We start from the raw sequence: 21,949 nt of genomic DNA, 5'->3' as shown, positions 1-21,949 counted from the left end.
ACACAGCAGGGTCAGCTATATAAAGCGTTTAAGAACAGCAGGTCTACGCTGCATAGCAGAAAGTACTTGGCACCCCCTCATTGGGGGTGCCATTAGAGCAGCCATATCACCCTGCAACTCACAACTGGCAACCCACTGAAGCTCAGCAGGTGTGAGCCTGTTCAGTACCTGGATGAGAGACCTCCTGGGAAAAACTAAGGTTGCTGCTGGAAGAGGTGTTAGTGGGGCCAGCAGGGGGCGCTCACCCTGTGGTCCATGTGGGTCCTAATGCCCCAGTATAGTGACGGGGACACTATACTGTAAAGAGGCGCCGTCCTTCGGACCTAAAACCGAGGTCCTGACTCCCCGTGGTCGTTAAAAATCCCAGGGCGTTTCTCGAAAAGAGTAGGGGTGTAACCCCGGTGTCCTGGCCAAATTTCCCCATTGGCCTTTACCAATCATGGCCTCCTAATAATCCCCATCTATGAATTGGCTACATTACTCTGCTCTCCTCCCCACTGATAGCTGATGTGTGGTGAGCGTTCTGGCGCACTATGGCTGCCGTCGCATCATCCAGGTGGATGCTGCACATTGGTGATGGTGGAGGGGATCCCCATTACCTGTAAAGCGCTTTGAGTGGAGTGTCCAGAAAAGCGCTATATAAGTGTAAGCAATTATTATTATTATTATTATTATTATTATTATTATTATTGCTCAGCTTGGGTTCCTAGAGATGCTGCATGCAATTCTGTGCTTTAGTTCATTGAGACCTGAGCAAGATCTTTATTTTTTTCTTTTCTAGAGGGGAAAAAAAAAGAATCCCTAGATTTTTCTCTGAATATATATACATCTGCATCTATCCTTATGTTTCATTTACTTATTGGTAAAGGATATTCTCTATTAAAATGTTGCTTGTGATTTATCTGTTAAATATTATAGCCTAAAGCCTACCCAATTCAACAGTTTTTGTTTGGATATTAGTTATGTAGAATTAGCAAAAGGCCATTTTAGAGATGAAAGTCTGTCTCATTTCGCAGATCTCTCCGAGTAGGAGTTAATATTTGTATTGTACTGTATAGTGGTATTGTTGTGGGAAATCCTTCATCCAAGGAGCAGGACACAGTCTTTGTGGATTCAGTTGTTTTATTGAGCTCAATAATGACATAAACGCGAATTGGGTCTGCCCCACAGGACAGACAACACTGCAAGGCTTATATACAGTATGATCTCAGGAAGATGTTTTGTTTCACCACTTCATGGTTATTCGTCTTGCCCTTTGATATGTAGCATGAGATGACCGGTTGGTCTTGTCCCAAGTCCTGTCCTTTGATGTGTAGCTGTCCTTTGATATGTAGCATGAGATGACCGGTTGGTCCTGTCCTTTGATGTGTAGCTGTAAGTGTTGGAGCTGCTTAAGATATGTTAAAACAGCTGACATATTACACAATGCACCTGAACCAACACTGTAGTGTTGAATACAGATAAATTATATATATTTCTACTTCAGTATGGTTATAACCTCTGAGCAGGTACTGTAGAGATTAATGAGAACAGAGGAAAACGCTCAAAGAATAAATGTCTGTCTCCATTTAAGGAAATTAAAGTGATTGGTAAAATCAGTGTTTAACAAATGACAATTTTTCAACTTGCAGTTTGCACACCAAAAGATCATATTTTATCATTAACCTTTGATTGTGGAAATGAAAATGGATGGGAGAGTGAATGGCCTTTCTATTTATTTTTCCTCAGGCAAATTGTTTTTTATGCAATTCAGAAGATGTTTTCAAAGTTTGTCCTATTACAGCATTGTCTCAATTTAATCTATTGAATTTAATTTAATTTGATGTTAAGTCCAACTAATTTATCAAAATAATGAGCTCATTAATAAACAAATTGTAAAACAGCAGTGAACCTTTTATAATGACTTTTGTTTTACCAAATTAATAGCTGTATGAAAAACAAATAGTTTGTTTCTGTTCATTATTGGCAAATTTCATAATTGCCTAGCAACACATCACTTTTCATTGACAGTTTTCCTTCCAGGGTGCTGGTAGCATATTGCTCTAAAGCTTTGATATATAGCCCTTGGTAATTATTTTCTACTTGATCATTTTAGCATCAATTTGGTTCGATCTTCTTAGGAAATATATATATTTTTAGGGGATAAAAATACATGCTGTCCTCTAAAATCAGTTGGTTAAACATAGCACAGAAGAAACTTAATCTGACTGCTTGTTCATGGATTACCCATTTGTATTGAATCTAAGCACCACTTTTTCATGTTGTTTTTTTTAAAAAAAGGTACTTGGATCCTAAATATTAGTATACCTGGCCACTAATTCATTTAAGTGGTAAAATCCATCCTGACCTTTAGTTCATAAATGCATGCAAAATGGATCAGTCACTTTGCCATAGCATTGCAACACTGGAGAGGAAGTTAGTCTGTTGCCAATGATTTCAAAGCACCAGGTAAGGCAATAATTAGGTTTTATGCGTTTCCTTTGGAACTGTACCAGAGAAAGTATAATGCTATAATAAATTATATGCTTAATCCAATTGTGCAAACTCTGGATACAACAAATATTCTTGGTATTTGCTTTTGTTTCAGCCAGAGACCATCTGAAATACACACACATTTTTTTTCTAAAGTTAGTGTCGTGTATAGAGCCCAGAAGAGCACTGCAGTGTCCTAAATTAAAAAGCGCGATCTGGATACCCAGGCAGCGATGACAGTGTGTCAGTTTTCGGAATTTGGTGACTGATTTTTCAGTTTTGCTGCTGCGTGTTCACTGTAGCTCATTTTTGGCTGTTCAGCCGTGCAAGTCCTTTCTTAGAAGTGTATGATAAAGTACTTCCTTTCCTCTCTCTGAACCTTGAACATTGTACTACAATCCAAGCACGATCATCTCCTTTGCAATTTGTACAGTATTGACATAATGATATTGTGGCAAAACATATTTACTGATAAAGGTTTGTTTCCATGTCTGATGTTTATAATAATGCTACAAACCTTTTTTTTATTTGTTGCCGGCAATTTAATTATAAGCCATGCAGTTATTCTGAGGACAGGAATGATTTCACTTTCCCTCATTTCATTAGCCAGTGCTCTTCCTCTGCAAGTGCTCCTCCAGGGTACTTCCTAGAATAGCATTAAAAGAAGAAATTGGAGATTGTCCTAATCTTTCTGTATTCTCAAAGGCAAAGCATTCTTTGCAATTAGAAGAGGTTATTCCAGCATCTGAGAAAAAGTGGGAGATAACCTATCCAAACTCAGCTATGCTGAGAGTAGCTCAGTCTGTGAAACGGATTTCCTCTCTCCATCGCAGTGCATTTTCTTTAATTTGTATGGAAATATATTTTGGCAGATGATGTCGCTTGAACTGTGAAGGTGAGCGACACGCTGTGCATTTATTAGGATTCTAGTAATGCCAAGATAAAGGCGAAAGAAAATGCTGTGGAGACTTTCTTTCTGTAGTTTGTGACAAGGGCAGATTTACACTTTTTATTTCCTGCAATATAAAAGTTTGTTGTGAACTATGTGTATATATAGTGTATACAGCTGATCTTTATTTTTTCATCTGATGTTCCAATTTGTATACCTCAGGCTGGTTTTCTGCTGATTCACAGATCGCAGTACAACTCATCGTATTACTAAGCCTCTCGCCCATCCATTCATTTTCAAGCTGCAGGCGCCTGGGGGAGCCGACGCCTGTCCCAGCGAGCAAGGCGGTGCACACTGTGGATGGGACGCCAGTCCCTCAGAGAGCAGACACACAAACGCAAACCGACTCCGATACACTCACAGCCTTTTAATACAAATTCCACGCAGATTGCGCCCCAGGTCCAGAATCGAACCCAGGGTCCCAGTGCTGTGAGGCACCAATGCTAACCACTGTGCCACCCCATATTATTAATATATCACAGAAGGTTATATAGTCTCATTTGAAGAATGCCATTCTGTACATTTGTTGTTTAAAAGGCACATAAACTCTATAAATACCTATACATGTCTACATACAAATAAGCTCTATATGGTTTTAACTACTTATCCTGAGAGGCATAAAAAAACAGCAAAGATTTTGTTGCTTTTAGACTGGAGGCCAACACTATGGGAGGTATGCAACATGATCATTTTCCCTAATTTACCATATCATTAAACAAGATTATCAAAGGTAGCCTTCAACAGTGAAAAATGTTACACTGTTTCTCTCAAAGATTGCAATGCTGTTATTTTGTGTATTGATTCAGTTGAACCTAGCTTGTTAAGTCATTTTACACATGAATCTTTATCAGTGTTGGACATTGCTGAGTAGATGTGCAGCAGAGTGGCGGGCTGTATGGACTGATAAGGTCATGTCGGCCTAAACAGGAATTGATTTTCAGAATATGTAAAGCATTTTAGATTTGCAGGCTTTAAAATGTGATGGTTCAATAAGTTCAATTGTTTTCTTTCAGGTCCATTAAATACTTTTCTTCTCATAGTAACGTGAGCTGACAGATATTATTTTATAAAGAGCTCTGCCTTTGCATATTTCAAATCCTCCACCTTCCAGTCGTGCTGGGTGACCACTACATTCTTGTACAAGTCACTCTCTATTATAAATCATAAATGTTGTCTTTACGGCTTGAGCCAGATGAAGGAATAGAAAATTTAAGAAGTTATTTAGCTCTGAAGGAGCTGACTAAATTTCACCCCATAGTTTAAATATTTGTTTCAACGTTCATATTTAGAATAATTTAAAGAATCCATAACCACTGTGAAAAAAGAAGGGCCTGGACTTTAAGGATCTTTCTACTTAACTGCGTGTTCAGTTGGTTACCATCCTTCTAGGTCAGAATTCATTTTAAACCATTTTATGGTGTGTGACAGCAAGGCTGTGCTATAGGCAGTGCCATCCTTCAAATAAGATCGTGACTCCTTTAGAGATTCCACAGTCATAAATGACTCCATCGCACTATTCTTAATAGTCCAACCTTACACAATCCTTATTTTTATTTTTTTCAGCAAATTCAATTGTTGAGACATTTTTTCACTTCCCTGCCTACTGTGCTTTGCAGTGGAGTGTAATGTCTGCTGTAGTGGTGAATTCAGTCAGTCCCCTTCTTTGGGTTGATATTTGGTGTAAACTTTTAGTGATGTTACATTTGCTGGATCCAGTGTATATTTCTGCGTTGCATTACATTCCAGACATATCATATACCTCTTGAGATAAAGAACCCCAAAAAACCCTTGTCACTTATATAGAGTGAATAAAACTGGTGGTCTTATCTGGCTCTGTAATTAATAGTGATGTGCAAAAACACTAAGTAAAGTTATTTTGGTGGTAGCTTCATAAACAGTTTCTTCAAACTATGGTTGTGCGCAGAGTGTTAATAATTCTACTTCATTCTCTGTCTGTATTAGTTTTTATATTTAATTCTGGCAGCAAAACTGACTCAGTTCCTTAGGGACCCTGGTGTAGGTGAAGCAAGATGAAGTAATGAAGTTAAGTGACAGCTGCGCTAAGGGGCAGGACCAGCACAACATCTTCAGTATTAAATTACACAACTGCTGTGTGACTTTAACTGGATTGAAGTCCTCATTATAGGGATAGTACAAGTGGGGTTTAATGTGCTTCTGTGTACTTTTAAAGTTTTGGTCGAAGACCAAATTACATCACTTATGAGGACAACAAATGTAGATTCTAATTATTTTGCTCCGTTAAAATACTTCCACAGTTGTTCACAAAATATTGCATGATGATAAAGTGGAAGAACATGTTGGTATCATCCACTCTTTTCTTGATGGGTTCCAAGAGATTTGATTTGAGAGAATTCCTTACACTTATATAGCGCTTTTCTGGGCCCTCCACTCAGATCGTTTTACAGGTAATGGGGATCCCCTCCACCCCCCCCCCCCCAACGTGCAGCCCCACCTGGAAGATGCAATGGCAGGCAGAGTGTGCCAGTACGCTCCCCACACATTAGCGATCAGTGGGGAGGAAACAGCGATGAAGCCAGTTCATAGAGGGGGGTTATTAGGAGACCATGAGTGGTAAAGGCCAGGGGTGGAATCTGGCTTGGTCGTACCCTAGTCTTTTTCAAGAAATCCACTGGGATTATTGATGACTAATGAGTTAGGACCTTGGTTTTACGTCTCATCCAAAGGTTGGTGCCTTTTCTTACAGTACAGTGTCCCCATCAGTATACTGGGGCATTAGGACCCACACAGACCTCCCTACTGGTCCCAGTAACACCTCTTCCAGCAGCAACCTTAGCTTTCCCTCAAGAGGTTTCCCATCCAGGTACTGACCAGGCTCACACCTACCAAGATTCAGTTGGTTGTCATTTGTGAGTTGTAGGGCGGCATATCTGCTGTTTTTAGTCCTAAATTCACTGTGCAGGTGCAGCTGTTTTTCTAGGAATATTGGCCACTGTAGTTTCAGAATTGCATTTCAGAGTTTTACATATTTTAATTCTCTGCATTTTATTTTCTTCACATTTTGTTGTACTTTTTAAATTGTTTTTTTACCTTTTCTTTGTGTAGCATATACAGTATTTTTGTGTATATTGCCCAGCACACAGACTTTTTGCATGTAATGCAGATTATCAGTGATTTGTTGAGCTTTTAAGCTTTTTGCGTTTCATTTTGGGTGTGTTTTTTAAGTAACATTTCCCTCGTTATATCGTTAATATTGGTCATAGACCCTGGAAACCCTAAAACATTGTAGATAACTTCATAGTTGCTTTTTAATTCACTCTACCATCTAGAAAACATTTTGTGTCCAAAAATGAACATAGCAAAATTATAATTGAAAGACTTTGGTGCAGAATGGTTCCACAAGGTGTTTCATCAGACCTAACTGCTTCAGCCTGTCACAGTTGTCTTATAAAATGTCATAAAGGCCAGATGAGTCATCTCCAAAAATGAATGTTGCTATGACGATCTGTTGCTCTATTAACTTCCTGAAGTGTCTAGGTGCCATAAGTATTAATACGAGACTGCGAAAGGAAATTGGCATCTACTGTGTGGTATTTTATACCAGAATTATGTTGCTTCTTATTGGCCTGTTTGATTTTGGAGATAGCATTTCAAATTTACAGGCGACGTGAACCCTTATTTTTAAAAATTTAACTTTCAGTGTTTTCTCTTTTACTGGGGATTGTCCTATGTACAGCTTTGTCAAATGTAGATTCCGCATTTTATGAGACAAGTCTGGATTTTGCCCAGGGTAAAATACTGTAATTAGTACCATAAACAGTTTAATTATATTGAGCTTATGTTCATAGTATATGCCACTTTAATGAATTTAATATAGTTTATTCCAGTTAAACAGTACTAAAAATAAAAAGATGCAGGTCAATTTAACATTAGCTAGGTTCACAATTTAGTCTCAGAATAATTGTACATGAAATTCTGAATTCGGAGACTCTCAGTCAAAGATCACATTTTAGCAGTTGCAGTATAAGATTGTAAATTAGAAATTCTGTAATGAATGAAAAGCACGTAGTTTTTTTTTGCTGTTCTGGAATTACCGTGTTTTCAGCATTGTTACTGCTGGTAATTTATTGATGGTGGAAAATTAAATTGTTGCGAAAAAACCTAGCTTGTTTTTGAGAAGATTTGCCTATGCTTTAAACCAGGTGATCTATATCACTGCTTGATCAAAGGAGAGTACTTGTTTGCCTTTTCTGGGTAAATAGATTAGAGGAGGGCAGGGGTGTAGGAAGGGGGAGGGGGGAGTTTTAATGATGAACAGATGTATAGATTTGTCAGAATAATTGTTCAGATGAAGGTAAGGCATTACAGAAATTCTGTTAAATTGCTGATTAAGGGCTACTTGACATCATTTGTGCTAAACCAGCTGTGACAGGCAAAGCTTTTTTTAGGAAGTTTTTTAAACTCTGAATGTGTCCATGTGACATGATCTTGTCCAGACAGGAGCTATGAATTGATCCTGTTCCAGTGGTGTGTCATGCAGGCTTCACTGACTGTGATATGCAGACTGTTTGACAGTGTTAACAATTGCCTAGTTTTCTTTAAGAGTGGGCTGAGGTGCTCTGCCTGCAATGAATACTGTGGAAAATGAGAAAACCCCATCACCTTTTAAGTAGCCTGAGATTACATTGGGAATTTGAAGCAGCCAAACACAGAATGCAATTTGTCTGTTTTCACATAAAACACTACAAACATGCCTGGGTCTGGTCTGGTCTCTGGACTCCAGTACAATTCCTGAATTAGAATTGCCATGACCCCTGGTGCTATCACAATCCTCTTGAAATTACACTTAAATGTCAAAGGGCATTTCTGTAATAGAGGTATTCATGACTTTTAAAGGGTATTTTCAAACAGTGTCAATAAGGTATAGAAATTGACTGCATTGTTGCCAAAGAAGTAGATATTGCTTGAAAACAAAGCATTGGAGACATCCTATCAGTTTTTGTTTTTGCTAAAGAACAGATTTATATACTATGTAAATTCAAGTTTTGGTTAAGAGTATGTATGGGCACTACAAATCTAAGGTAAACATTTGTCGTGTGATTCAAGAATGTGCTAAAAAATGTTAGAGAGCATCAGAGTCTCTCTCTTTCTCTGTTGACAAATTATCTTCATTGCATTAAGGCTAAGTGCTCTGAATTATAATGGTCCTCAGTACATACTGCTTTTTGGAAATTAACTACAAAACTTGATCTAGATATCGGGTCTCATTACATGAGTAACAACACATGGTGTTTTTAGTTAAAAAACAAGTTATCTTTTATAAACAATGTAAGAGCAATAAAACATTACTATATTGTTCAAAGACAAAAGCAATAAGATATCGAACTCCAGAGCTGTGCCATCCAAAATGTGGCCCTCCTAAATTTTTGTACTTTGACGTTACTTATTATCAGTTAAATCAGTTGAATAATTAAGGAGTTGGTTGGGGCAGAATTGGGTAATGGAGCAGATTGGAGAGGCTGCAAGGCAACCTGCCCTGCTCTAGAGCTTAGTTTTATACCAGCTGGAAATCAGGGCATTTTGATTTATTCATCCGTTCTTTAACCACTTCATCCAGTTCAGGGTCTTGAGAGAGCCAGATCCTATTCTGGCCAGCAACAGGTGCATGGCAGGTAGCACCCTGGACAGGATGCTAGTCCATCACAGGGCACACACACAGATAGACACTCTCACACACAAAAGGGCCCATTTTTCCAGAAGCTAATTAACATGCCAGTATGCCTTTGGACTGTGGGAGGAAACCAGAGGACCTGGAGGAAACAAACATAAACACAGGGAAGACATACAAACTCTATGTGGAGAGTGCTCTCGGTCCAGAATTGAACCCTGTGAGGCAGCAATGCTAACCTCTGTGCTACAATGCCCTTCATTAAAGTGTTTATTTTGTCTTATTGTTTTGGTTGATGTCCCTATTATAAGGTTAGTGATTTTTTTCCCATGTAAGTGATGAACTTGCTTTGAAAATCCATAATTGGGCTTATATATACACTCTAGGGCTTTTGGAATGTGAATTTTTGCCAGTAGAGTGAACACCTTGACATTTTATCTGTAGTAGTTTAACTAAGTCATCTTAGAGTGCACAGTCAGTTGTGAGAATGTAAAAAATCCCAAACCAAGTTTTAAAACCGACAGGAATAAGGTCATGATTAGAAGAGAAATGGTTAATCCCTTATTTGTGTTTTAGGATTTTTTGTTTAGCTATAGGAATAATGTGCTTTGAAAAGTGAGGATTTTAAAGAACAGATTGTTTTAAGTCTTTATTTTAAAAGATGGCAAAGATTTACAAAATCAGACTGTCATTAGTTAAGAGCTTTAGCATTACCTGTGTAGGTGTGATTTATTTTATATGAATTGGTTTGTTCACTCTGAAAGTTATGGTGAATAAGTATACAGTATATACGTCCTTTAAAATCCGGTATATCAAATGCCATCAAAGACTAGACTAAATAAAGGCTATGATTACATTAAACATTACATAACTTAACACCATTTTATATTATATAATATTTATAGGTTAAGAGTCTTGCCCTGGCCAGAAGCTGATTTTTTAGAAAGACATTTTTATTTATAAAATGTATACATTCCCTTAAATATGTCTGTATTACACTCTGAATAATGATGGCAAAAAAAGCAGTGCCTTACTTTGCAGAGGAAAACATTAAGTGATTCATTGGACATGGTAGAGATAATGATATAAATTTGAATGAATAACAAGGAAGTCTGTGTAAGCATTTTTATTTATATTGTTTATGGAACCTTTGCTTCAGATTTGCATTTTTTTCCAATCAATTGTTTCGTCATGCATTAAAAACTGGAATCGCACACAACTACAAATCCTGAAGTTTCATTTCCAGTAGTGGCTTAGTTTTTTCTAAACTAAAGCAAATCGTGTTTTTTGTTTGTTTTACCCAGCTCACTAGTTGACTGCATTAGAGGAAACAGTGCTTTTTCTAACCTGCTCCTTTTTATTAATGAACCAGATCATGTCTAAATAATTCATTTTTTATTCCACAGTAATTATATATTCTTAAGGATTAATTTAAAATTGATGCGTCTTGAAGTCATGTTGAGCACTATAGGTATAAAATCACACTACCGTATATATTAAGTCATATGAAATTACTCTTATTACTCGGTTTCAAGTGACAGCAGTGTATCTATATTACATTTATTTGGATTTGCGTTATCTAACCCTCCAAGATTTTCTATTAAAGTAGTTGGGGAGAATTTTAGGTTTTACAACCACAGTTCTTGAATTTGCAGATTAAATCTAAGGTGAACATGAAATTGTTATTACATGTTTAAACTTAAAGTGAACCATTACTTAGTAAGACAAAATAATTTTCTTGTCATCTCCGAATAGTTAATTAATTAAATAATCTAAATTAAATTATCAGCACTGAACATAAAGTCTAAATTGTGTGGCAATGCTAACCCTTATCCTAACTGGGGATTCAATGCAGCAATCCTGCAATCTGTCTTGGAAGCTCTCCAGCCATTCCTCAAAACGAGCAGTCGAGCCTTAAACGATGAAAAGCACTGGACAAAAGCTCTTTTTTCAACTTCAATAATGTGTGGTGTGTTCTTTAGGCCAATGGTCAATCATCTGAAAAATGCTGTAGGAATAGTACAGAAATGAGTGTGCATTTCAGTCCAGTGTAGGGTTAGGGAGATTTTACCCAGTAGAACATGTCTTCATACAACTTTTGATCTGACTGACTTTTGGAAACTAATTACTGAACGCTGCATTCTTCAGTATAAGCAGACAAAAGTGTCTTAAAAAGTTGAAGATGGGAGCAAATTGACTCGTCCTCATGTTCCTTTGGGACCCAGTATTACTGAACACTGCAATATACAACTTACAGTAGATGCACTGTATCTCCAAACTGTAATAAATATCCCCCTTGCCTGTTGGATATTTCCAGTTGGCATAAATGTTTTCTTTTAACTCAGTTGATGTGGCATCACCATTTTACACCAAACATGCTGCTGATCGCGATGTCCAAAAGGATCCATTTTCATTTCTGAGGTCCGTAAGTCATGGTTCCAGCTGTTATTCAGATATTTGATTTGCCTAGCGGAGGCTTCTTCCTTACAAAGGAGCCATGAATATCACTGAAGTGGATGTTACATTGAAGGTAGTTTTTGCCACTAGATTCTGGAAAATAACAGTTGTTGATTTCATACTTACGGCCGTTTTACTGAACTGCTTGTCTAGTAGCTTGTAGTAACAAGATACATTTCTTCTTGATAATTCAATTTCTTCTTGAAAATTATCAGTTATCTAGTGCTAGTTATCTTAAATGTGTTTTAATACTGGGCTCTGTTGGAAATGGGTAGGTTTTAAAGTCCTCCTAACCTCAGTCAGTGACCTCTTGCCTGCATTCTTTAAAGAGCTCTCTGGCCTAAATCATGGTGACGCATGGTACCACTGAATGTCTCCCACGTGTTCCCTCCCTTTATACCCAGGAGACTCTGAGACCTCTTTTGAGGCCTCTATATAGTTCAGTATGCTTCCACTTTACTTTCAAAGAATAGTGTTATTGCAGAATCTTTATTTTGTATTTAAAGAGCTGGGAATAAATGCAACACTCGTTTTCTCAGGAATTCTGTCAGTTTTCAGTTACAACTTTGTACTCTGTAAAGTTTTTTTGGGATTATAGAATGTTTTAAGCAAGATGCTAATTTTTGACTTATGAAAGTAGCGTTTACCATCTTTTTCTCCTCGATCAGGTTAATCTCGGAAGCCATCAGTACCTATTCACTGTGGACGTCAGCCCATCCGAGATGCCTTGTTTCTGCCTGCGCCACGATGTTGATGCCTTGCTGTGGCAGCCCCACGCTAACGAGCAGGATAACATGTGGGAACATGCGGCCACTTTCAACGCCTTAGGTGAGCAAACCCTTAGATACTCGTGGGTGCTGTACCGGAGTACCTCGAGACCCCTCCTTTAATGGATCCAGTCAGTTCATAAGAACATAATAAGGTTACAAATGATAGGAGGCTATTCAGCCCATCCTGCTCACTTAAAACCTAAAGTTTTATGTAATAATGTGAAAGCTATAGTTTTGCATTTCCACAAAAATACTAAACATGTAGCTGCTTTATTGAAACTGTACCTTTTTAGGTGGTGAGTCATGCATCTTGACATTTGCAGAGGTTTTGTTGATGTGCTGTCTTGTGTTTGCAGGGTATGTTCAAGCATCGAAGCGGGATAAAAAGTTCTCAACATGTGCGCCAAACTATTCTTACGCTGCGCTGTGTGAGTGCTTGCGTCGAGTATTTATATACCGCCAGCCTTCCCCTGTGTCTACAGTGCTGTACAACAGGAAGCAAGGAAGACAAGTTGGACAGGTTGCTAAGCAACAGGTTGCAAGCCTGGATTCCAGTGATACTGTTCTGGGATTCAGAGCAACAAACGAGAGGTTATTTGTTTTAACATCCAAGAATCTGTTTGTGATCAAGGTTAATAATGAACAATAAATAGTGTATACACTACTGTTGGATTCCTTTTTCGAGTTTAAAAAAAAAAAGCAAATTAGAAATGTGTATACGTCAGGTGTAAATCTTTGTAATAGCCATAGATGTGTTTGATTGCAAAACAGTCAGATTGCATTTTTTTATCATGTTCCAAAGCTAAAATCAGTTATTTTAACACTGATGACATATACATGGCCTCTGGACATTGAAGCTAGGTGCTTCAATAGCTTTCAGAGTGTCTCTTATAATGAACCAAAACAATAATGTAAGTCTAATTGTGGGGAGAAAATATGGTTGAATAAAAATGATCAAACAGAACAGTACTTTCAGTGTGTTTCTTTCATATTTCTTCCATTAATTGTTTATTATATTTATGCAATTTGTTCGTCTCGATACAGCAGGAATAAAGCACTTTTTTTACCAGATACTATCACTACACGTTACACATCTGTATTCTACAGTTCCAAGAAAAAGTTGGTGAATCCACTAGGTTGGTCCACCTTCTCATATTTTAAACATAAAACCTTTATTTACGTCTGAATAAAAGATTAAGATGAACTGTTTAAACATAGGTCCATGGATGTATTTGGATTATTTTTGTAATTAAAACAAAAGTTCCAAGAGTAAATATCTTCATGTGAAGGTGTTTAAGTTAATGACGACAACTTTGAACAGCAAAGCCTACAGGTAGAAGTGTTTATTGTAATAGTTTCAGTTTCTCGCCATATATATTGTGTACTGAATATCCCAAGTACATCTATTTGTGAGTAATTTTAGCAAACATATTCAAACACAGAATACCTCTGATTTTTTTTCATCCCCATTGCTTGTATGCATATGTAGTTTTGTTACAGTTTTATCTCTTGGTTAAGCGCACGAATCTATGCAGCTGCATGTATTTGCCTTTCATGTACAAACTGGTATACATGGAAAATAGTGAATAAGTGATAGCATTCATTTGTTCAAAATTACAAGTGAAAAGCACGACATCCATGACTCAACGAAAATGCTTACTTAATATACTAATAACTCTGCACTGAAACTGAAAAATTAACTGTTCAGCTACTAAACTACCAACTCCACAGCAATGACGGATGTCAACCTAACTGCACGGCATAACATTGACTAAACTGAGTTTTGCCAACAGTGAATACTGCAGCTGGAGAACAGGAACGAAGTTGACGGATCATAATGGAGTCTTAACAGGGTTAGAAGAGGGTTTGATTTTATGAGTAATCTGGGAGACATTAACGAAAGGAATAATGATAAATCTGATCTATTGGGTGAAGCAAAGTAGAAGTGTCAGGGGTTTACAGTTGGTATTTTACTGATTTTATAAAGAGGGTATTGCAGATCAGGGCTTATATTGTACAGTACATAAACGTAAGAGCTAAATGGATGAGTTTGCACTGGTTAAATCGTATTTTGTTTTGGTGTTTTACTACTTTTAATATAATTAAGTCTACCATTGTTGTGATTTTCTTATCCTTGGGAAAAATAAGGGTTATTCACAGTTTTGAAGAAGTGAAGCAGTATCCTGTTGTGTACAGCGTAATTCACAAAAAAGCCTTCCCTTTTACAGTATGTACACATCTGGTGTAAATTTTGAAAGTTTTTTTCTCATAAAAACAGTGATACCATTAAACACTCAAGAAAAACAGAGGTATTGTTGTTGTCTTTGTTTTTGTTTTCTCATTTTCCCTTCATAATAATGGGATTATTAACTGCACGCCTTTTTTTTAATCAGATTTGCATGTCACGCCATAAAACTCTAAGCTGTGCTTTTTTCAAAGAGGATAAGTGGCATTGTCCTAAACTGATTAATGCATGGTTTGTGTTCAATGAAACATTTGCATAATGGAGCCGCTAATCCTGGGAATGTAGGTGTTTTTGTGTACTTTACTCGGTGTGCTTTCTAAATACATTTCTTACATATAATTTACTTAAGTAAACATCTTGCAAAATACTAGGTTTTTGCAAATTTGCCAAACTCCATGAAGCCTCCAATACAGAAGTCTCTTTATTGCAACAGCTTTTAGATTGTTCTGCAATGAAGGATGTAAGTAAGAAGGAGGAGAAAATATTAAATATATCCTGTAAGTTAAAAATGTGATAGTGGTATACAGTAGTTGTACTATACATGTAGTTGACAAAAAAAAGTGTAAAGTCACTTGTTAGAGTGCTGGGCCACCATGTGCAATCAGTATGGCTTGTGTTTGCCATAAAGTTTACCAGTGCCTGGAATTTTGTAGGAGGTATAATAATAATAATAAACTTTATTTTATATAGCACCTTCTCAAAATGGATGCAGCACCATTCTTCCAGGAGACAGTCAATCAACTGCCACCTGTTTGATGGAAGTCTATAGTGCTGTCTCAGGCATTGCTCAAGAATATTCCACAAAAGCTCAACTGTGCTATGATCTGGTGACTCAACACCATAATATGTTTGTCAAACCACTGGGTAACCACACATGCTCTGTGGAAGCGGTAATCATCATCCTGGAAAACACCTCTCCGGGCAGGTATGAAACTCTGCAACATGGGGTGAAGATGATCCTTCAGTACCGTCACATAGTGTGATCTTGGAAAGAGTGCGTCCAATCCCTTCAGAAAACTGCAGCCCGCTACAGTACAGAACCACCAGACCACAGCCCTTCACTGCTTTGAGTCGACGTCACATGTGCTGCCACACCTTTGATGAGCACATGGTGAAATATAATTCATCTGATCATATCGCATTTCTTAACTGCTCAGTAGTCCACTGTCTGTGTTTTTTACGTTACAAACATGCATTGCAGGTGTTACTGAGAGATTCATGCACCGCAACCTGACATCACCTTAGACATATTTGCCTATGAAACATCAGTAAGTGGAGCTGTCTTGATCATTGAAGCTCCTGCCAAATGTGCTCCAACAATTACTCCTCTTTCTCTGTCACTGGGCTTTCCTCTAACAGTAATGCTAGCCATAATTTCCAAACATTTTCAGGATTTTTATACTAGACTGTAAGCTTGCTGGGTTGTGATTTCTTTAATTAATGAATGAACGACACCCCATGGTTGCTTTCAAATTTCATTATACCTTGTCATTGTCATTGTCCCTTGTTTATCTAGGTCTTTCCATTTGTTACCGCTTACCTGTACACAATAACATGAAATATTCTTCTCTTTTTCAAATTACCTTCATCAGATCTACCACCTCCTGACCCTCCATGGACACACAATCAAGAAAAAAATACTTTGACAAAGAAACTCTTAAAAGGATATTTTTTTTCCATTTAAAAAAAAACTTCAAAAACATTCTCCTAGTTTCAGATGATGTAATTTTCAAGGTCTCTTGTGTGCGTTTGAGTGCTACACATGATGGAAAAAAATACAAGTGCAAACCAAACAAGGTTTAACAAGGTCGGCATTAAAGGGGTTCTATGGCATTTTGGAGGAAGTTGTGTGGCACTCTTCTTTTTGCAAAGGTTTTTAAAGGTACACTTAGCTTAAATAAATGAATATCCCTGAAGGAAAATGAAACCCTTTGTAGCAGTGAAGAAAGGTTTAGAATTGTAACTGTTAATAGAAGCTAAAATACTTGGCGCAGTACTGTCTATCGGTCAATTTCTAATCTTTCAATGTCACAGGTCCCAGCTGCAATGTAACAGAAAAGGCTCAATGACCTTAGAGTGCTCACGACATTCATTTGCTGTTTTTCTCATCATGGGGCCAAATTGTACGTGCTGGCGTTCAGAACAGGGACCAGGTCCTTTGTGTGTCTTTTATTGGTTAAGTAACAACCCTGCAATATTTTTCTGTACTGTGTGCCTATCTAAAGAATACTCCCTACTTTGATAAATTATTACACAATCGGCAACCCCTCTCTGATTGTTTATTCATTCAACCTTTACTAATAAACACCTCTATAGCAGATGTAGTCACGCCTCTGTCATAAATGTATGCAACTGGAATACAGGTACAATATCTAGTACTTTTCACAAAGTGAAAAGAAATTAACATTATTAAGATTATGCGGAACAATGTAACAATACAATTCGAATACATACTTATGACATTTCCTCTACATTTATCCCTTTTCCTCTCTTCATATTCTCTCATTCACTTTTACCAAAGCAAGGATCATCCATTTGCTTATTTCAAATAGTTTCTCACTGGGAGAAATGTTAAAAACCACTTCCAGAAAGTACAAAAATAAAACACCTATTTTGCCAATGCTCACTGAAATCCATACAAGGCAGAAACAGTAATTATGGGTATCAAAGATCAATTCTGATGTCAAAGGTTAATAAATAATATCAATAATTGAATAGATAATGTACATACAGCAGCTGTATAGTAAAATGAAGTGACAGACCAACAGCAACAGAAATGATTTTTCTAACCTTACTGTTTAAAAGGCCCCCCAACCATACCCCATTCTGAGCAACAGAACTGGGAATCTGCCTTCCAAAGAAATGGGACCCCAACTAGAAATCTCTCATTTTCCAATTCCTTCCTCTTTTCAAACCCAAGAGCCAAAACATGAACATCTTCTCCCCCTCATCACATTCAAACACATCAAAGCAAAAAAATGATCTTTCATAAAAGAAAAACAATAAGAATACAGTCCCACCTTTAGAAATCCCTAAAACAAATTTCAAATGCACCCAGGATTGTAAGTTACATGTATTGAATGCAACAGTAAATGTAAAAGTTCCAAATAAGCGTGTTTCCTCCGTTTCTGTCTTTTGTACCTCAGTACAAAAGGCTGTTTTAACAAGGAAAAGCATACACAAAAGAAACAGTGGAGGTGACACATGTATGTCTGATCTTACCTATGTGCACAGCCATATTATCGAAAAAAACACTAGCATACTTGAAAGAGAAAAAGAAGATAAAAGTCTACTCTGTTAAAATTGGTGCAGCAATCCACTTCACTGTGATCTACTCCTCTGCCTCCTGTGGTGTGGTAGACAGATGCTATCCACCAGCATGGAGGATTTGATTTCACTGTGGGGTACAGCAGAAAAAAAAATGGATGCCTGCTTCACTCTTTGATCACCTCACTCTTGCGCACTGTATGTCGCTGTCACCACAAGACTACAAGGCTGTCACCAGGCTGAATTCTGGATAAAAAGGAAGCACGGATCTCTTTGTTAAGGAAATTGAGCAGGGTGGCCCATTTCCTTTTCTAAGGGGCTGTCCACTTCTGGACACAGGGCTTGCTGTGGCTTCCAGAAGTGTGGTCTCCATACAGTATATCTTGAGTGCAATAAATTCCCTCTGGCAAGCCAGCTATGTGGATATTATGATGCTGTGATCAGACGTTCCAATACTCTCTATGTGAGAATTCATTGTTTCTTTTTTCTTACATTGCTCATTTGAGACCATCTCCAGTATTTGAGAAGAACTGCTGAAAACTTGACATCTGACAGTTAGCAGCTATCATAGAAATCCCAGTTGTCACAAGCTCTGCCTGCTGTATAATGGAGTGCTCCAGTACAGCCAAAATCATAGCCAATGCAGGAGGATCAAACTTTTTTAGTTTCTTTGGTTTGCAGAAAAACGGGTAAAATATTTAACCTCTTCTGCACCCCTGTCCTCTCAGATGGATCATTAACACAAAATACAAAACAGATAACACAAATCAGAAAATAAGGTTTTACACGACACATTCATGCTACCATTCCAGCATTGTGATAAAGTGGTCTATTAGATGTTATGAACAATTAGAAAGCAAGTTTGTAATCCCTAATTTTAAAATGGCAAATAAATACTGTAAGACTATTCAATCCAGGGTCTCTCTTTCTATAGAAAATGCAATTTTACTAATAAAAGAAGGACATGAAGAGGAAAGTTTCTCAATGTGATTAGTGTTTTGTTCGCAATCAAATACTTGTACACATTGCAGCTTTAAAAGTGTTAATTAAAGGGAAACTTTAAGGGAAATCCAAAGTAAACAAAGATGTCCATACCAGCTTTGTTTAATTATTATTGCACTTTGCTTGATCCCTTATTTCAAAATAAAGCTAGGATGTGGCACAAAATGGGATGTATTTGCAGTGTTATTTTTTCTGTAATACATTTGAATCTCTGCAAAATATCACAAAATAGAAGCATCAGTAAGCTTTGAAAACACCAATAGATTCTCAGCAGATGCATAAGCTTTGATAATGGAAAAATGGACGTGCCACCTTCAAATAGAGCTTTTACTTTTCAAGATTATGCACATGGATTCCTGGGTTTAAAAGTGGTGCAAGGAGCAAAGCCATACAGAACACTCATTCCTAGTCATCCACTAGCGCTATAGCAATAAAGAAAGGATTTAAAGTCTCTGAATTGATCTTTATTTGCTTCTTATATAAGCTCTCAAGTTAAATATGCTTCACCACCACTTCGGTAGATGGATGAGTGAAATGTTGGCTGCTGTTATCAATGCAGAGTCTCTGGGGCTAGTAGCTTTTCATTTCTCGTTAGTTGAATCAGCTGAGGGTAAAATAAATAAAGCAGTGGTACCTTGATCCTGAGTCTTTAATTCCCAAAGGAGATCGGAGCTCCACAAGCTGTTCCATGGGCTGTAGATAGAAACACTTTTTTATTATTTGTCTGTAATTATATTTTTCCAGAATTATCCATTAAACCCATCTAGGCTGTTTTCTAAGTTAACTCAACCAGGAGACATGTTAATTGAACAGAAATACAAAGGAATACCCACTCATAACTACAGTTACTATCTGCAGAAAGGAGTAAAAGAAATATAATTTTGAACTCTGTTGCTAAGACACATTTATTTGAAATATGCCAGTAGGCATGGAGGCTTAATACATTATTTGAAATATTATGTGTTAAGTGTATGATTTAGTCCTAATATTTTTTGCTTTAAACCCTTTCATTTTTTTCACAATTAGGGATCTACATTAGGATTATCTATGAGCACATCATAAGAGGGCTATTTTATTTTTATTTATCATGGCATCGTTTCAACAGGCAGATCATCCAAACTGCCATGGACAGCAGCACAAGTTAAAATTAAAGCTATTGATTGTTGCATACAACTTATTTAACAAAAAAAAAAACATTTCTGCCTGTTCAATATCTGTGATTCCTTTTCTCAAAAGATATAGTTCCAATTTTTATTCCGTTCATGTTTTCCAGCGTGGCTCTGTCGCTTTGCCATTTTACCTCTCTCACTGCTGCGCTCATAGGAGAGAAGCAAAGACAGTCATATATTTTAGAGTTCAGGTGGGGAGCTGCGTCAGCATGCATAGGCTGCAAAGGAATAAGTAATAGGTTTATTCCATGCTGGAAAAAAAGAAGAAAGAAAACGCAACGTTTCGGCCGTGGAGGAGAAGGCTGAAGAAGGCTCCACGGCAGAAACGTTGTGTTTTCTTTCTTCTTTTTTTCAGCATGGAATAAACCTATCATATATTTTATGCCCAGTTCTGAGATTGTCAATGCCCTTTGCATTGCACTGTGGGATACGCCTGTGCTAGAATCTGACATGAATTCTGAAATATTTTATCATATCGACTTTTCTACGGCATGTGTAGGCAGCCCTGGTCCTAGAGTGCCCCGATCTCAGGTCTTAATGAATTAAATGAACTACATACAGGGATAAGAAGACAAATCAGCTGTGATTTCTGGGTCTTAAACAGGTGCTGACTGAAAGAAGATGCCTCTATATCACCCAGGGAGCCATGCCCCATGTTTGGGACTGCCTTTCTGTGGGAATGGTTTTTCATTTAAACGTAGAATGTTTTTTAAAATATTCTTCAAAATATGTCCAAAAATGGGTGCCCATACTGGCACTTCTTACAGTTTGTTAATGTAATTCAGTTTACACAGCTGATGTCCTTCAGGAGAAATTTAAGTACAAGATAAGGAGGTTGTACAAGTAAGGATAAGGTCAGGATTTGGGCATTAAGACACATTGTTCTCAGAAATCACTGACTTTTCTTATCTGTGTGCAGGCAGAATTATTTTTTGACATATTAAATGAATTGTTCTTCAGAATGTGCCTCATTTGTGATATAATGTCTTTGTGCTGAATTATACAAGGATGAAACAAGTCTTATCTGCAATAATTAATGAACTCAGAAGCTCAAGAGACTGGATGTTGCTTACTCCGTACCAGTGTTTCACAGAGAGGAAAATCCCAAAATAGATTTTTGTTTTGTTTCTGTGCTAGAGATAATTCATTTCTATCTTGGAAGTAAAAATATTAACAGGGTAAAATGAAGAAGATATGACAACTGAATATTTCTGTTGAATATTTATGCCTGATTTTTTATTAATTAAATCATTTATAAACATTTTTCTTATGTCAAATGAGCCACATTATAATACCTTATCTATCAACTATATTTATTACCTTGGTGCTCTGTCAAACTGTAATATACTGTAAATGGTCATAAAATGCTTTCATATTTTTCTAACCTCTAACTGTACTTCAGGTTAAACACTTTATCTTTGTTTGTATTGAGATTTATTCCTCTTTATACTCTTTTGACATTTTTGAATAGGTATTTGCAGACCTGAACTGCGGGACACCTTTTCTAATTCTACTCTTGTGTCCCCAGAACAAAAAATAGAAGTGCTTCCTTTGTCCTTCAGTTTCTTCATTTCCATCATTCCTCTTTCTCCTCCTTTAAGGTAGTGAGAGAAATGAGATACTCAAATGTCCAAACTCAACTTGAAACAGAAATGGATGGACATCAAATTATCCACTCTTGCTCTGCTGAATTAACATTTTTACTTTTGCAGCTTTGTTTTGCAATCAGTGTCCGTCTGGCTCCAACCTCAAACTCCTGAGTCTTAGTGTCCACTTGAAGAAATTCCAGTCTTTTGATTTGACCTATGTGATCGATCTATTTTAGTACTCCCCATAAACATTTGATATTGGATTCTGGATCCATAATTACGCAATTGATTATGACTTGACATCTGGTGGAAAGACACACACATTTTGGGCCAGCTCCCTGTTCAATTTTAAACAATCATAGATTCTTAACAGGGAATTCAC

The 21,949-nt window shown here is 37.2% G+C and overlaps 1 protein-coding gene across 1 annotated transcript in view; it reads left to right on the top strand.

Moving 5' to 3' along the window:
• Positions 1-13,259, top strand: part of nudcd1 (NudC domain containing 1) — a 58,867-nt gene extending 45,608 nt beyond the window's left edge. The window contains exons 9-10 of the mRNA XM_088601918.1: positions 12,194-12,353; positions 12,652-13,259. Coding sequence (XP_088458044.1) covers positions 12,194-12,353; positions 12,652-12,944 — 453 coding nt within the window. The 3' untranslated portion in view covers positions 12,945-13,259. The remainder of the gene's footprint in view (positions 1-12,193; positions 12,354-12,651) is intronic.
• The last annotated feature ends 8,690 nt before the right edge of the window (positions 13,260-21,949 follow it).

This window comes from Lepisosteus platostomus, chromosome 12 (genome assembly GCF_059453375.1).
Source record: "Lepisosteus platostomus isolate fLepPlt1 chromosome 12, fLepPlt1.hap1, whole genome shotgun sequence".
Lineage (NCBI taxonomy): Eukaryota > Metazoa > Chordata > Actinopteri > Semionotiformes > Lepisosteidae > Lepisosteus > Lepisosteus platostomus.
Note: the sequence above shows the minus strand (reverse complement) of the source record. Positions and strands in the feature narration are given on the sequence as shown.